At 57.5% G+C, this 15,862-nt stretch overlaps 8 protein-coding genes across 8 annotated transcripts; 3 read left to right on the forward strand and 5 right to left on the reverse strand.

Annotated features, from left to right (window-relative positions):
- Positions 1 to 173: 173 nt before the first annotated feature.
- PG997_011751 (beta-fructofuranosidase) lies at positions 174 to 2,015 on the forward strand (the record flags this gene model as incomplete). Its single annotated transcript, XM_066816066.1, has 5 exons — positions 174 to 431; positions 499 to 1,035; positions 1,074 to 1,216; positions 1,275 to 1,776; positions 1,830 to 2,015. The coding sequence occupies 5 exons, from the start codon at positions 174 to 176 to the stop codon at positions 2,013 to 2,015; spliced, it is 1,626 nt and encodes a 541-aa protein (XP_066661758.1).
- A 245-nt stretch (positions 2,016 to 2,260) lies between these two features.
- On the reverse strand, positions 2,261 to 2,905 carry PG997_011752 (PR-1-like protein; the record flags this gene model as incomplete). Its single annotated transcript, XM_066816067.1, has 1 exon — positions 2,261 to 2,905. One exon carries the CDS (start codon positions 2,903 to 2,905, stop codon positions 2,261 to 2,263), a length of 645 nt encoding a protein of 214 aa, XP_066661759.1.
- Positions 2,906 to 3,615: 710 nt separating this feature from the next.
- PG997_011753 (uncharacterized protein) lies at positions 3,616 to 4,715 on the reverse strand (the record flags this gene model as incomplete). The annotated part of the gene is made up of 2 exons (XM_066816068.1): positions 3,616 to 4,355; positions 4,427 to 4,715. 2 exons carry the CDS (start codon positions 4,713 to 4,715, stop codon positions 3,616 to 3,618), a joined length of 1,029 nt encoding a protein of 342 aa, XP_066661760.1.
- Positions 4,716 to 5,840: 1,125 nt separating this feature from the next.
- On the reverse strand, positions 5,841 to 7,802 carry PG997_011754 (MFS quinate transporter; the record flags this gene model as incomplete). The annotated part of the gene is made up of 6 exons (XM_066816069.1): positions 5,841 to 6,233; positions 6,290 to 6,991; positions 7,062 to 7,165; positions 7,232 to 7,467; positions 7,554 to 7,630; positions 7,707 to 7,802. 6 exons carry the CDS (start codon positions 7,800 to 7,802, stop codon positions 5,841 to 5,843), a joined length of 1,608 nt encoding a protein of 535 aa, XP_066661761.1.
- Positions 7,803 to 9,434: 1,632 nt separating this feature from the next.
- PG997_011755 (uncharacterized protein) lies at positions 9,435 to 11,130 on the forward strand (the record flags this gene model as incomplete). The annotated part of the gene is made up of 4 exons (XM_066816070.1): positions 9,435 to 9,719; positions 9,845 to 10,170; positions 10,229 to 10,457; positions 10,513 to 11,130. The coding sequence occupies 4 exons, from the start codon at positions 9,435 to 9,437 to the stop codon at positions 11,128 to 11,130; spliced, it is 1,458 nt and encodes a 485-aa protein (XP_066661762.1).
- A 396-nt stretch (positions 11,131 to 11,526) lies between these two features.
- On the reverse strand, positions 11,527 to 13,113 carry PG997_011756 (protein TED1; the record flags this gene model as incomplete). The annotated part of the gene is made up of 1 exon (XM_066816071.1): positions 11,527 to 13,113. One exon carries the CDS (start codon positions 13,111 to 13,113, stop codon positions 11,527 to 11,529), a length of 1,587 nt encoding a protein of 528 aa, XP_066661763.1.
- A 937-nt stretch (positions 13,114 to 14,050) lies between these two features.
- On the reverse strand, positions 14,051 to 14,552 carry PG997_011757 (uncharacterized protein; the record flags this gene model as incomplete). Its single annotated transcript, XM_066816072.1, has 2 exons — positions 14,051 to 14,497; positions 14,550 to 14,552. The coding sequence occupies 2 exons, from the start codon at positions 14,550 to 14,552 to the stop codon at positions 14,051 to 14,053; spliced, it is 450 nt and encodes a 149-aa protein (XP_066661764.1).
- A 479-nt stretch (positions 14,553 to 15,031) lies between these two features.
- Positions 15,032 to 15,801, forward strand: PG997_011758 (uncharacterized protein; the record flags this gene model as incomplete). The annotated part of the gene is made up of 2 exons (XM_066816073.1): positions 15,032 to 15,485; positions 15,581 to 15,801. 2 exons carry the CDS (start codon positions 15,032 to 15,034, stop codon positions 15,799 to 15,801), a joined length of 675 nt encoding a protein of 224 aa, XP_066661765.1.
- Between the last annotated feature and the right edge of the window lie 61 nt (positions 15,802 to 15,862).

A 15,862-nucleotide genomic window follows, 5' to 3' on the forward strand; every position in this document is an offset into this window, starting at 1 on the left:
CCCTTGGCATAACGGGGACCGCGTATGGATAATGGAGCTGATTCTGCGGAAGATCCCGTTCAGCTGGCCTGGCCGACTTCCGGGAAATGATTCAAAAAGCGCGTTGCGCCGCCGCTGCTGTCGACGGTCGAGTTGGAGCTGACAACCTCAGTCTGATTGTCCTCACCTAGAAGATGTTGTTCCCAAGTCTCCTGCTGTCCGCGGCTGCCTCTGCTGGCGCCGCGGCGGCTCAGGGTGTGAGCACCTATGTCAACCCGGCCGTGCCCACCGGCACTCCTATCCCGGCCAACTATACCGGCCCATTGCGCCCCCAAGTGCACTACTCGCCGCCGACGGGCTTCATGAATGACCCGAACGGCATGTTCTACCTCAACGGCGTGTTCCACCTGTACTACCAGTACAACCCGACAGGTTTAGGGGCAGGCAACCAGGTGAGTAACTGATCTTGCCCATAGGGCTTTCGCACGTCACCATTGCTCAGGCTAACCCAAGCAATAGCATTGGGGCCACGCGACAAGCAAAGACGGCTACACCTGGGAGAACCAGCCCATCGCCCTGTTCCCGCCCGAGGAGAAGCAGTACGTCTTCTCCGGCAGCGTCGTCGTCGACACCAACAACACGAGCGGCTTCTTCCCCAACCAGACCAACGGCGTCGTCGCTATTTTCACCCTCGCGCGCTACAACGAGGACGGCTCCGGCGGCCCGCAGACGCAGGCCATAGCCTACTCCCACGACGAGGGCTACACGTTCCAGTACTACGCCCAGAACCCGGTGGTCGACAGCACGAGCAGCCAGTTTCGCGACCCCAAGGTGATTCGGTTTGAGGACCACTGGGCCATGGTCGTGGCCTACTCGCAGGAATTCGCGCTCGGGATCTTCACGAGTACGGACTTGAAGAAGTGGACGTGGGCGTCCAACTTTACGAACCACGGACTCCTGGGCGCGCAGTACGAGTGCCCCAACCTGGTCAAGATGCCGGTCCGGGATCGGGAGAGTGGCGAAGTGGTCGACGAGAAGTATGTTATTACGCTCTCGGTCCAGCCCGGCGCGCCGCTCGGGGGTCGATTACGCAGTACTTCATTGGCGACTTCAACGGCACACACTTCAACACGCTGGATGCGGCGACGCGCCTCACTGACTTTGCCAAGGATAACTATGCGGCGCAGTTCTTCTATGGAGTGGAGGGCAACCAGATCAGCCTGGGCTGGGCTAGCAAGTAAGTGACAACCGCCCGAGCATGAAACAATCGTTCGTTGGCTGACTGACATTCATAGCTGGCAATACGCGCAGCAAGTCCCGACCGGCAACAACGAAGGCTGGCGCAGCGCCATGACCCTGCCCCGGGCCAGCTACCTCACCAAGGCCCCCCGTATCGGCTGGACCATGGTCGACGAGATCTACGACACCAAGTCGATCATGGGTGACTCGCTCGCCACCAAGACCATGGGCAACGGCAGCGTGACCGTCGACTACGCCGACGTCGCGTCCAACGCCCTGTACATCGAGGCCAACGTGACGGGCATCGATGTCGCCAAAGCGACCTCCTTCTCGACCCTGAACCTGACCTTCACGTCGCCCTCCTCGGGCGAGTCGCTGCGGTCCGGGTTCTACTTCGGCGGCGACAACCCGTTTTTCGTAGACCGCGGACAGCTGCGCGGGTTCGATAATGTGTTCTTCACCGACAAGTTCAGCGTCGCGGACGTGTACTACGACAGCAGCGCGGACAAGACGGCGTCGTGGCGCGTGCAGGCGGTTATTGACCGCAGCATGTACGAGGTGTTCCTCGACGGGGGCGGCACGCGGGGACGGTGCTGCTGTACCCTACACAGCCCCTGACCATGGTCAACGTCGCGGCGCGGGATCTGCCTGCGGGTGCGAAGGTGAGCGTCGCTGTTTGGGCGCTTAAGAGCACCTGGGCTGGGCAGGCGAATAAGCAGGGGACGGTGGTGGGGAATGTCACTACGACGTCCAAGAGGCATATGATCTATGAGGGGGTTTCTCGACATAATGAGTAACGCGAAATGATGCGATCTGAATAGACATACTGTATATGTAGATGATCTAATACGTAAGATCTAATATAATCTCGAAATGAAACTCGTAGCAGTCATAATGTCATGTCTTCCTTCTTCTCATCAAATCATCGTCGTCAACACACTGCTCAGCAACCCAACAATCAACCCCAGCGTCACCGGCACCCTCGACGACAACGACACACCCCTTCCTTCCTGCGCCTGCACCTCCTCGGTGAACTGCCCAATCACGTTCCCCCGCGGCCAGTACTCGCACACCAAGTACCACCCCGCGCATCTCCGGCCTTACCATCACCGCCGCACATGCGCGCCCCGCACCCGACGCTGGTCGTGTTCTTCCAGACCAGCTGCGTGAAATGCCCCGTCGACTCCCCGAAGTCGCCCGTGCCGAAATCGTAGTCACGGCGCTCGTTGCCCCAGGCCTCGACGCAGCTTGTTGCGTTGGAGCAGCCGAGGGCCAGGTTCTCGCCGTAGGGGCCGCCGGAGTGCTTGAAGTCGCACTTTCCTCCTCTTCTACTTAGACTATCTCTCGAGTCCAAGGTGGTGGAAGAATTTGATTCTGATTCTGAGTCTGACGATGAAAGAGACCGCGACACGACCTGGCCCAGGTACCGGTTCGCGAAGTCCTCGAGGGTGCGGTTCCAGACGAGATGGCTCGCGTTGTGCTGGTCGCGGTAGGTGTTGGTGCTGTTGAGGATGGCTGACGTGAAGAGGTCTGCGGACATGAACTCGGCCGCGGCGGAGGCGGTGGCTTCGCTGGGGCCCGAGGTTATGGTTTTGGTTATGATGACATCCTGTGCTGTGGACTGGGAGGAGAGTAGCAGCGTTACTCCTAGAAGCAGGGAGGTTGGGAGAGGAGATGGGATGAACATGGTGGAGTATTTAAGAAAGAAGCTTATATATATAAATAGAAGAGATCGTAAGTATATGCCTTCTCCTATAGTACTGACATCTGGAGTAGTGAATGTGGTGAGAGTCTATGTTACATTCGCGGGATGGGCTCCCGTGTGCTTTTTATCAGCCCAGCTTCACATGAACCAATTGCTGCTAGTTAAGGCTATGACAGATGACTTCCAAAGGCTGATCAGGGTCTTCCAACAGTCAAGACACTAGGTATTCGTTATATTTGCTCTGTTTGTTTCTTGTTTCGACCTTGGAATCGGCCCTGACCAAAATGTTGAAACATGACGTAGGCGCCTGAAGAAACATGCAGGGGCAGGCGGAAGCCCCTGTCAGCTAATTTTTACCCGCGTCTCGTTAGTTGGTTGGCTACTGCAGGGGTATTTCGGTTTTTTCTAGCGGAGGGTCAGGTCAAGTTCAGCTGGCCGGCCCCCCACTTCCCACTTACACCACGAAGTGACAGGTATTCTGGGGATTGAACTGTGGATGATTTAGAATACGAAGGTTACCTTGATCAAGCACTCATAGAGAATAAGCGTGCTTATTTCTATGGAGGCATGTCTCGGTGTCATCCGCGTCCAGCGAGGGAAGCGATACATATTCAAGCGACGTGGAGATGGAAGCTTATCAGTCATTTTCAGATTCATGGGTAATGCTTTTAGCTAGGTAAACACACGAACATTTACATAACCAGCACCCCCCGGAACCGCACCTTCCCGCTAACACAGTGCTCCATCGCCGCGTTCGCGTCGCCCAGCGAGAACTTCTCGACCATGCACTTGACCCCGTGGTCCGCGGCGAACTGCACCGCCTCCTCCGAGTCGAGGGCGTTGCCGCTCGGCCAGCCCACCACGGACGCCGCCTTCATGAGCAGCACGTTCGAGTTCACCGTGATCGGCCCCGCGGCCGCGAGCAGTAGCAGCTTACCCCCCGGCCGCAGACCGGCGACCAGCGGGCCGATGGCGTCCGGGTTCGGCGCCGTCGCGACGATGGCCGAGGCGCCGCCGCCCATCGCCTGCAGCTGCTCTACCGCATCCCCGGCGCTCGAGTCGATGTACGCGTGCGCCCCCAGCTGCGTCGCGAACTCGCGCTTGCTGGCCCCCGAGCTGATGGCCACCACCCGATAGCCCATCTTGCTGGCGTACTGGATCGCGAGGTGTCCCAGGCCGCCGATGCCCTGCACGGCGACGAGGCCGCCCTGCTCGACATGCAGCTTGCGCAGGCCGTTGAAGACGGTGACGCCCGCGCACAGCAGGGGCGCGGTCTCTACGGGATCCGTGGATTTCGGGAGGCGCACGACGGCTTCCTCGCGCAGGAGGACGTACTCGGCGTAGCCGCCGTCGCGGGTGACGCCGTTGATGGCCGCGTTGTCGCAGGTTTGGAAGAGGCCGCGGGAGCAGGAATTGCAGGCGTTATCGTGGCCTGTGAGTGATACAATTAGTTCAATTGAACTCAAGTAACGCAATGATTGTGAAGTATGTTGGTTGAGGAACTTACCTCCATGCCATGGCCCCCGGCCCGTTCGCCGACCGCGACACGACTAACACCATCGCCTACTGCGACTACATCACCGATGATTTCGTGGCCGGGGACCAGGGGGAACGAGTTGCCGAAATGGCCGCCCTGGGCGCCCATGTCGCTGTGGCAGACGCCGCAGGCTAGGACTTTGACGAGGACCTGCTTCGGCCCGGGGGACTTGAGGGGGACCTCTTTGATCACGAGCGGGGCGTTGGCCTTCTCGATCACGGCGGCCTTGTACGTCTGGGGCAGTGAGGGCGACATTCTGGGCGGTAGGATTCGTATCTACGTGCAGCAAGTGAAGACAGTGACTAGGCTGCTAGGTATTGTGATACAGCAGAGGAAGGGTCAATGATGAGGTGGGACTCGTTACGGAGAGAGACATATTGGGTTTTGGGAGCGCAGGTCGCACTGCTTAATATACTTTTCCTGAAGCCTACTACATGCACCTTGAGAATGCGGGGGTGATTCATTTCCGTGGTTATCAATCACGAGAAAAGAAACATCCATTAAATCCGAAAGAGAGAGAGTGTGTGTTTGATCGACCCGACCATCCCGCCTACCCGCGCAATGGCGTCTGCATGGCAGAGTCAAGATAACGTCGATGGCGTCGGAGTGATGATGACGATGAGTGGCCCGCGGCGGATCTTTAGAGTTGGCCGTTACTAAAGCCGATGGGCGTCGGAAATAGTTAGCACCCTCACTGCTTGCAAAGCCGACCTACCTCAACCATTTGTCCCATTGGGCGCTGCGGCAGGGTCGGGATAACGGGCAAGTTGCAACAGTCCTCGCTTCGTGGGCTGTTAGACTAACCGAAGCTGGTTTAGGGGGTTAGGGGGCATGCATTAATGCGCCTCTCGTAGTCATCATTACTGTAACTCCCAGCAGGACATACCATCCGCTAATGGGGTGAAGCTCACTCATCAGCTCTGTCTCAACACCAACCCACAAATTGATGGGAGAATGATGACCTACTCACTCACTTATCCGAAGACGCCGGGCAAGCGGTTTCTCTCCAGTCTCTGTACCTCAAGAAAGGTTGCTCAATGTAAGGTAGCTCATCGGCCTTTTTTTCTTAGGAATATTTTTCTTTCTTTCAGGCAAGAATGTCTTGTCAAAAATATCACTGGCGACGGTCGCCACGGCTGCATATTTACTGATAACACCGATGAGCAGCGAACGACGGGAGAAAGGAAGAGAGATGAGGGCACGTTGACGCTGATACAATATTATTCTTGATTCCATGTAGTATCTGAACTTGAAGGCTCTTCAGTGTATATATACGATGTATAATAATCAACAGACTACATCGATCTAAATATCCATCATTGAACTACTGCATTTCCAAAATCGCTCGAGAACAGTCCGCTGCCGATTCGAGAAACCCGATCAGACATAGCGCTCCTGCGAGCTTTGCCGCCGCGCCTTGTCCTCCGTCACCTCCACGTTGGCCTCGTAGCTCTTGTTGTCCAGGTCCGCCGTCGGCGCCCCCGTCAGGGTCCGCTTGCTGCCGCCGAAGAGCTCGTCCATGTGCTCGAGAGAGACACCTGTGGACGCGTATAGGGTTAGTTGACATGTGTTAACTAATTGCAAGGAAGGAGCTCGCTTACCCTTGGTCTCGGGAATGAAGAACCACACGAAGATGAACATGCAGACGCAGAAGCTGCCGAAGATGAGGTAGGTCCCGTAGCCGTGGGCGCCGACCGTGACCAGCATGTTGGGCACGGCGCGGGCCACGACGAAGTTGAAGAGCCACTGGGTGGCGGCGGCGAGCGCGACGTTCTGTTGTATTAGCGAGTCAGCAGGCAATCATCATGCGGCTTTCTGCAAGCGCTTACCAATGGCCGTAGGCGAGCAGTAGGAATTTCTGCCACGTAGATCCAGCACGCCGGCCCCCAGCCGAACTGGAAGAACGCGGCGAAGACGAAGATGCAGACGAGGGCGAAGTACCCCGCGGGCGGCACGGGCGCCTTGTCGACGGGCGGCGAGATGCGGACGTAAAGACCGATATAAAACATGCAGAAGGCCTGCCCGACCGACGACACGAGCAGCGAGCGGCGGCGGCCGAGGGAGTCGGCCATGAACAACAAGAACGCGAGGCACGACAGCACTTTAACGATGCCGTAGACGCCCGTGCTCAGCAGCGAGTTGGAGCGGCCGTCGACGCCCAAGTTCTTGAAGATCTGGGGCGCGTACGTGTTGATGGCGTTGGTGCCCGTCATCTGCTGGCAGATCATAAGCGTGACCGACAGGATGGCGCGCTTGCGGTTCGAGGCCGACTGCGCCATCTCCTTGATCAGGATCCACATGGTCGCGTCGCCCATGACGCGCCGCTCGTGCTCGAGCTGCTCCTGGATCTCGCGGTACTCGTCCTGCAGGTACGGGTGCGTCTCGGGCAGGTTGCGGACGCGGCGGAGGACGGCTTTGGCCTCCTCCCACCGGTCCATGCGGGCGAGGTAGCGCGGGGACTCGTTGCTGATGAGCATCAGGCTGAACAGCAACAAAGCCGGCAGGCCCTGGATCGCGAGCGGGGTGATGTACTGTCGGTGGCCGCTCAGGTGTAGGTCGACGGCATAGTTGCCCCAAAAAGGAGATCATGCCGCCGAGGACGATGAAGAGCTGGTAACACGAGGTCAGGAGGCCGCGGATCGCGCGCGGGGCGTTCTCGGAGACGTAGATGGGGTTCACGACGCTGGCGCAGCCGACACCGAGGCCTGTGCGACGTTAAACCATGTTAGTGACCAAGATCATGGGGTGTTCAAGGGATGTCGCAGGCTTACCAGAGATGAAACGACCGATATACATGGACTCCAGGTGACCCGACGCCGCGGCTTGCATGATGACACCCGACAGGGTCATGGCCGCAGCGCCGACGAGACTCCATCGACGGCCGATCTTGTCGGCGAGGTAGAAGGCCGCCAGAGCACCTGCGAAACAGCCCGCCTGGAGAACCGACACGATGTTGCCCTTCAAGTTGGCGGACGCCACACTTCCCGGGTCACCTAGTCCATAAGCCCTGTTGAGAGAAAGCCCATGTTGTCAGTATCCGGTGAAGTGATATAATACGAGACGGATTTCCCGTCTTTCGGAAATAAAACATACTTGGAAAATGTATCCAACTCAATGACGCCGCCGATTACACCACTGTCCCATCCAAAGGACATGGCACCGAAACAGGCCTGCGCCGCCAAGAGTCAGTCACTGTTATTCGCGAAGGCTTTGGTTTGCTGAGGACGGAAGAGCGGATAGACGCACCGAGCCGGTCAAGACATAGACTCTCCATCCGTAGATTTCGTTGGGATCCGTCTTCATCGCATCATTGCGAACGATCTTCTTGAGAAGCGCCGCCATCTTGACGGATTAGGCAGGGCGTATTGCTCCCCTCTGAGCGTTTTTAGTGATCGCGTCGTCGCTGAGCGAAAGCGAATGGGTTGGTGGTATCACTTGGTCGCACAACACATTGACGAAGTCAAACCTCCGCGACTATCTCGAAGCAGGCGAGCGACGACATTTAAAGAAACGGGGACACTAGAACAAGACGACTTCCTCTATTTAATAATTGCGTGCTGTATGTAAGTGGCCATTGGTCACACCCATGATTGAACCCAATGCAACGGAGTGTATACCCATACCCACCCGTCTCCAGTCAGCTACATACGAGTCGAACGAGGATAAGCGTGGATGGCAGATGTCTCGGCAAAATACGTGCATGGTAGCGGTGGAAAGACTCCAAATTGGGGGGTTGGGGCCAGAAAATCCACCAAAGAGAGTGCTCGAATCAGGCCAGCATCTGTCTCTCTTTGGCCAAGGATGGAACATTGACATGAGCGAGATGAACCAGACTTGGAAAGACTAGAGTTGGGAGATCATCGCGACAATGTGACCCTGTGGTAGCAGCCAGCCAATACATCAGTGGTGGGTAGGGTGGGAGTGGGAGTGAGAGACGGGGTGTTGGTTGCTGATAGGTTCCTTAGGTGCGGAGGGGACCAGGTTTACCGCTTGTCAGCTCAGAGGATCCGGGGTAGCGGGAACTGATTTTATGGCCAAGCTATTATCGGCGATAATTTCAGTATGGAACCGTCCACCGGACAACTCTTGGAGGCAATACCAAGGAAAGCAAAGACAGACAAGTCCGGAGTACGCTCCTTTTTGGAGGACGCATCCGTATCTACCAGCGGCGAGGAAGGGAGGGCGACCTCTATGGAAGCCTTTGTCATCTTCAATTGAACACCGTAAGCAAGATTCGTGAGTTTCTGTCGATTCATTCCGTGTGCCATGTGCCACTGCGGATCTGCAGACTCTGACTACTGGCCTCATGCAGCAAGCTTGTCAACTTGAGGCATATCTTTTGTTGCTGTCATGTATCCGAAAACGCAGGCCCGAAATGCGCGACCGAGCCAGGAAAGAATCCCATTGACCAGAAGTCTGCGAGGGCATTAGGGGTGGTGGCCAGCATCCAGGATGATACGCTGGCTGCAGTGGGTCGAACTGTTTAGCCGTAATGCGGGGGATGGGGATGGGGGAGGAGAAGATTGGGGAACATGGGGAAAATGCCCAGAATCTGGAGGGAAAGTGGACTCGCCAACTTCGGCACATGAATGCCCCGGCTGAGAGCTGGAGGCATTGGCAAGGGGTATGTCAATGGTTGCCACAGTTTCTGTTTTAATTCATCGTGGAGTAATGAGGGGACTATGTCTTCGTGTCATCATCACCGACAGTGAGCTGCGGAGAGTGGATCGTGTCGCTGCAGAATGAACAGAAACTAGTTGGGGATATGTATAGTTGACAGGACATATAGCGGCTATCCCATGCGAAACTTGACAGAGACGAGGAGAAAGCTATATGCAGATCCTCTATACATAGGAAAGGAGTGACGCACCGGAAGCCTCTGGCGGGCAAACGTTTAACCCAGTGGGAAACTCCTCATAAAGCAGTGAATTAGCAAAACGATCGACATCAGCAATCCTTCCTACCTATAATACAATGCTCCTCGAGCCCACAGTTTCTGTTCTGGGGACCGACCCATCGTGGCGTAAGCACGTCCTCAACGGCAACGCTTTCCAGCAAGATGCCATTCAGTCCTTCAATGGCTGGCAGTATGCATGCTTCTACAGTGACTCTCACGGCCCCGAGAAGTCGGCCAGCAGCAGCAATCGGGAACCTCTATATGTCCATCTGTCCCGGAGGAAGTTGCCCCTAGGGAAATGGGAGACTTTAGTGTTCCATGACTATCTGCAGACGACGGACGATGGGCATAATACAGTCCAGGTAGGCTTGACTTTTACACTTGGGCGGTGTGATGAGCGAGCGATGTTGGAAGATTAGAGGTGAGGTTGGTGGCGGATCAACGTCAGACGTATTTTACTGAACTACTCTTGCCTTGAACAAAAAAGCTCGGAATCTGCCCCGGCGACGGCACGATCCACCTCTCCTACGACCACCACTGCGACCAGCTGCGATACCGACATTCCACCCCGGGCCTCGCGACAGACCCCGAATCCTTCAGCTGGTCCGCCCGGCACTTCACCCCGACCCTCCACCACCTCCCGGGTCTCGAGTCGTCCCTCCCGCACGCCGAGCTGCTGAGCAACATAACCTACCCGCGCTTCGGCCAGCTCGGCGCCGACCTCTGGTTTTCCTTCCGGACGGGCAAGGCCGGGCTCGGAGACGACCATTTGTATCTCTACTCTGCCAGCCGCAGCACCTACTCCCCCCTTTGGTTCTCCGGATTCATCCCGGTCCACTGCCAGAAACAGCATCAACAACAACAACAACAGCGATGTTGTTGCTGATGCTACTGCGGTGACGGCAACCACACCATTCCTGAAGGGCATCCAGAACAACCCCTACATCCACGGCCTCGACGCCCGCGACGGCACCCTGTACGTCACCTGGGTCTACCGCGACTTCGTCTGGTACGCGGGCTGGGACGACCCGGCCGACACGCAGCACAAGCAGCAGGCGGGGCCCAACTCGGCGGCCAACAAACCGGGACCTGTGCTTCGCGTACTCGGCCCCTGAATCCCCTGCCTCAACAGCAGAAGCAGCACCAGCGGGACAGGCCTGGCGCAACGGCGCCGGCGACGTCGTCACGGACCTCGGCCGCGGCGAGAGCATCACCCCGTCCTCGCCGGGCGTGACGGCGTTCCGGATTCCCAAGGGCTCGGGGCTGACGAACCAGGAGGCTCAGGCCGTGGACCGAGACGGGGGCGTGCATGTGCTGAACCGGGACTGTCTTTCTTCCTCCCAGACGGATGATAATGGCAAGAAGGAAGTAAGATGGAAGCATTACTACCGCAACCCTACAAGCAAAACCTGGACCTCGCGCCCGCTGCCGTGTGGCTACGTCAGCGGCAAGCGCGGGCGCCTGGCCGTCAGCCGAGATAATGATTTGTACTTCATTCTGCCCGGGAGCAGTGACGATGATGGCAGCGGCCTCAATATCTGGAAAGCCGCTAAGAGTGACGCCTACAGCACATACGCCCTCGTCTGGAAAAGCCGCAGCAGCTCCACCGGAGCGCCGCAACATTTCCCACTCACCGAGCCGTTGGTGGACACGTACCGCCTCGACCACGACAACGTGCTCTCCGTCTTCACCAGACGGTACGCGGCGGAAGAAGTGGCAGCGGCAGGAGACGAGAGACGAATCGACGTGGTCGTGTTGGATTTCCAATTGTAACTTCTTACTTAGCCTGGGCTCAAGTACTTTTTTTAGCCGAGTGACCAAACTCCCATGCCAGTGATATAGCCATCTTTGAACGTGCCGCATGTTGATTACGTCTATTTCGTAGATATACATAAGATACAGATCCAAACCCTAGTACTTCGCCGCCCCATTTTCCCCTTCGCTATGCAAATCCCGTTCCAATTCCGTAGGCAAACCACCCTCATCTCACGTCTTCTTCAACACCCCATTCGTCATATGCACACTCCCATTTTTGTTCCCATGCCCATTCAGGGTTGTTGTCTCCGCTTTGCCGTTTATATGTGCTGTCTTCTCGGTTTCCGTCGCAGATGCAGGCCCCATGAACGCAGGCCACTTATCGACATCGTACCCCGCCGAAGCAAGCCCCCTTCAAGACCCCGTAGAGCACAAACCCCACGACGGCGATGAGATCGATGACGTGGACGAACCACCAGGGTACTGCGTCCCCAAGGCGCAGTTCGCAAACTCGTACTTCCACTCCCACGTCTCCTCGTCGAACCAGGCGCTCAGCAGGCCCGCGTTGCCGCCGTACTGGCCCATCATGCTGCGGACGGTGATCTCGCGCAGACCCGGGTGTCCGGCGCGGCCGGGCACGCTGTCGGCCTGAGCGTCCTCCCAGCGCAGGACGTCCCACTTCCTCTCCTCGGGGCTTTTGTCGTCGGTCTGGTTGACAAAGTGCCAGGTGTCGCACCCCTCGTGGTCGTGGCCATTTAAAATAACGCCGCGCCGGCCCCGGCCGCCGCCCGGCGCGTCGGGGTTCGCGTGCAGGCCGAACATGCCCTCGAGGAAGCCCTTGGAGGCGTCGGCCGACAGCTGGTACTGCTCCCGCACGCCGCCGCCCTCCTCCGAGGGGTGGAAGTCAAAGTACGGCGGGTCGACGCAGATGCCGCGGTGCTTGTACATGGGGATGTGCGTGAGGACGACCGTGAAGTGGCCCTGGAACTCGACGGCCGACGCAGTGTTAATGACGTCGTTGACGAACGAGTAGGTCTTGTCCTGCAGGTCGGAAATCAGGGCGGGCGTGTCGAGGTTCATGTCGTTGACGACGACGATGCGCAGCTCGGGGATCAGGCGGGTCGAGTCCGGGTTCGCCTCGGCGTCGAACAGGGTCGCGTTGAGCGTTGCGTTGGTGACGGGCAGCTCGAAGCGGAGCTCGTACGCGGCTTTCCCGAAGGCGCCCTCGAAGCGCGACAGCCGCTCGTAGGTCAGGTCGCCCGCGTAGCCGACGTCGTGGTTGCCGGCGATGTTGATGAGGCGCCGCTGCCAGACGATGTCGTTGGCGTGGTCGGACCCGAGATTGCCCGTGACGTCGTACTCGCTGGCCGGGTAGGCGGCCACATCGTCGGGGACGCGCTCGCCGCCGGCGAAGGAGCGGTTCCAAAAGCGCCAGCTGCGGCGGGCGAACTCGTCGTTGCTGATCCACTGGCTGCCGAGCAGGTCGCCGAGCACGGTGACGTGCGTGGGGCGCGCCCACCAGCTGAGCGTGCGGTAGATGTGGGCGAGGTAGAAGTCGTTGCCGAACAGGTCGATGCGTTTCCTAACCGACTCGAACGTGTCGGGGATGTCCTCCATGTAGAAGTCGACGAGGTCGTGCAGGGCCTGCCGGATGCGCCACCGCAGCGAAGCGTGGTGCGTCTGGAAGGTCATGTGTCGCCAGGCTTTCGTCAGGTGCTCGAAGGAGTCGCGGTAGGCGTTCGGGATGGAGGTGTCGCCCTCGAGCTGGGGGTCGCCTAGGGCGAGCAGGCGGAAGGGCGCAAGGTCTGCGGCCTTGTTGTCACTGCTACCGACATGTTGGCGCAGGGTCGAGTGGAAGGCGGTCGAGGGATCGGGTCGGTCGGCGGGTGTGGGAAAGGCGCAGCCCAGGAACACCGGGTAGAGGTAGAGCCAGACGGTGCAGGCTACGCATATGGGGACGAGCAGGCGCAAGGCATTGCGAAGGAGAGCCGCGGGGGACATGTAGATGACGGCGGCATGTGAGGCCGAAAAAGTCCGACCTTAAGTAGCACAGGCAAGATAAACTCTAAATGGAAAAATGACAACAGAATGAACCCGGCAGGTAGGCGAAACGAAAGCCAAAAACTATGCAAAAAGAATGTTTTTGGAGAGCTCGCCTGTCGCGGGGGAACAGATGCGGAGCGTGGGTAGAGGAATTAGATTAGGAAAGTCAACAACATCGCAGGTTGGTTTGAAGGCATACACATTGAACAAATTCAAGCCAAGTTGGACCATGGACTGTGGACTGGGCAATCAATTTCACTACCGACAGGCGCTTATGGCTGGCTCAATGGCTGCAGAAAATAGGGGACCGGACTTGAAAACGTGTGTTCCCCGACCCGCCACTGACACTGACATGTTGCAACAGCCCCCTGATCCAAGAATAAACGGCCTTGGGGTCGCACCGCATGTGGTCTGGTCGCATGCAACGATACCAAACTCCTTGCTTGTTAAATATTGTAATTCTTTTCGTCCAAATCGTAGTTGATGCAAAAGTCAATAAAGTCAATTGAGTGCTCCATTCTACCAAGATTGCGTCGCTTGGGAATCTTGGAACCAAACTCGATGAGGGGAGGGGCATCGCCAAGCCAATCGCTTCCACCAGGCCACAATCCGCCCCCTCCACAGAGAACAGCCAGGTTGCCCCTTTTCTTCGTGGCCGATGGTACCACTATCAGGCATGACATCATATCCTGGGAAGTTGTCTGCAATTTGTTGTGTTTCCTGCGATATAAGCTGGATTAACATGACACAGTCTATGATGATGCGGGCACTTGTGATTACATATATGATTATGAAAGCACCACATGGCCATGAGCAGCCGTCTAGAAGGTTGCAGCCGCATCTATCCCACAAGGTAACCATGTCCTTCATTCGTAACTCATAAGACATTATCCCGTTACATCTCCTCCTCAATTTCGTCATCGTAGGTCGGGAAGTGCACCTCGAAATCCACCTCGCCGTCGTCGTCCTTGAAAGCAAAGGCAACCATGGCCCCGTTCTTCACGCCCTTGGACACCAGCGTATCGGAAGAGCCGACCTTCAACGGCTTCCAGCCTTGCGTGGGATCCGACGCCGACTTGGGCAGCGCGTAGGCGATCTGGGACGCATCGTCGGGCAATGCGGTAACAGGGCCCTTGGCCTCTTCGTCGTTGTCGTCGGCCGATGTAGGAGCAGGCCTGGGGGCGATGGGGATTCCTTCCGGATACCGCTCCTGCAGGACTTCCAGCAGCTCGCTCGACACGTCGGCAAATGTCGACATGGGGTCTACGAAGAGGAAGACGGTGCAGGCGCCATGCTTGAAGAGGATGGTGATGTCCACATCCGTGACGTTGTCGCGTTGAACCTGTAGAAATTGATTAGTATAATTGATGACCATGAGGGGCGATTGTTTTTACCATGTTTGCTGCGACTGCTGTCCGAAATGGCTGAGTATAGATGATGTCGCTTCGTCTCAACCCAGGTCAACTTCTAGTGATGATCAAGGGAGGAATTGCAAACGCGCGACAGGCTGAACACGAAAACACGTGAAGCCGTGATATTGCAGACGAAAGGGAATTGAGTGCCCGCAGCTGCCGCTGTGCTTTAGTGCGGGCAGCAGCCAGTACAAACGCTACGTACCTGCCGCTTGCCTGCCAATGCCAATTCTCGCTGGGGGCCCGTGCGCCCCTCTCCCAAGCCCGGAAGATCCAATCAACACCGAGAAGCAGAAACCAATGAGAGAAAGAGGCTGTTCGGCTACAAGACTCTTTTTCGTCGTTTGCCAATCCACATCTGCGATATATACGCAACATAGCGCTGACACTCGACTCGACCTGCCCAAGACCAGACAAGAACAATTCCCTCGTCCAGCCAGCCCGCCAGCCAGCCAGCCAGCAACATGGGGCTCCTACAAGAACGGGTCGAGCAGACCCGCGGCAAGCAGCTGCAACGCCCGACCTTCACCAAGGAAGACTACGACGAGCTGTGCAAAAATTCCCGGCTGTCCCTGCCGCCCTTCCTGCGCATCCCCATCGCCGCCTTCGTCGGCTTCTCCCTCGGCATGTCCCTCGGTCTCTCCTACGGCAGCAAGATGGCCGGCCTACGCTTCCGCGCCGAGCACGCCCACAAGCTCCCCAACACCACGGCCGGCTGGTACATGTATCACAAGAGCAAGAACTACCACCTGGCCTTCGGCGGCATCAAGGAGGGTCTCAAGACGGGCATGCGCATGAGCGTCTTGACGGCCGCCATGTTCTGCGCCGAGAATTTGTTCGACGTCTACAGGGGCTCCAAGGATTTATTCAACACGGTCGGCGCTAGTCTGGCTGTCGCCGGCGGCTTCAGTCTCCTGAGTATGTTTTTCCTTATCTCTGTCGTACGATGCCTATGCAATTGCATCACACCATGCGATGCGATGCCCATACTAACAGATTGCCCCGAACAATAGACCGATTCTCCGTCCCCGAGACTGCGAGGACAGCACGAAAAGGCCTCATGTTCGGCATTGCGTACGGTGGCGTCCAGGACCTGCTCTCTCCCTCGCCCAAGGCCGCCCGGTTGGATATGTCGAATTCGCGCGCAGGCACCTCGGAGGAAGCACGACAAAGGAAGAGCAGGAATTGGTCTGAGATATGCGCCATGGAAATGTCATGGTGCAATCTTGACTAAATGATATGCACAGCGTGGATCTGCGACTAGTGTGCCAGGACATTCTTCCGTCGCTAGGCGA

This window comes from Apiospora hydei (assembly GCF_038363865.1).
Source record: "Apiospora hydei strain CBS 114990 chromosome Unknown utg000009l_segment0_segment0, whole genome shotgun sequence".
Taxonomy (NCBI): Eukaryota; Fungi; Ascomycota; class Sordariomycetes; order Amphisphaeriales; family Apiosporaceae; genus Apiospora; species Apiospora hydei.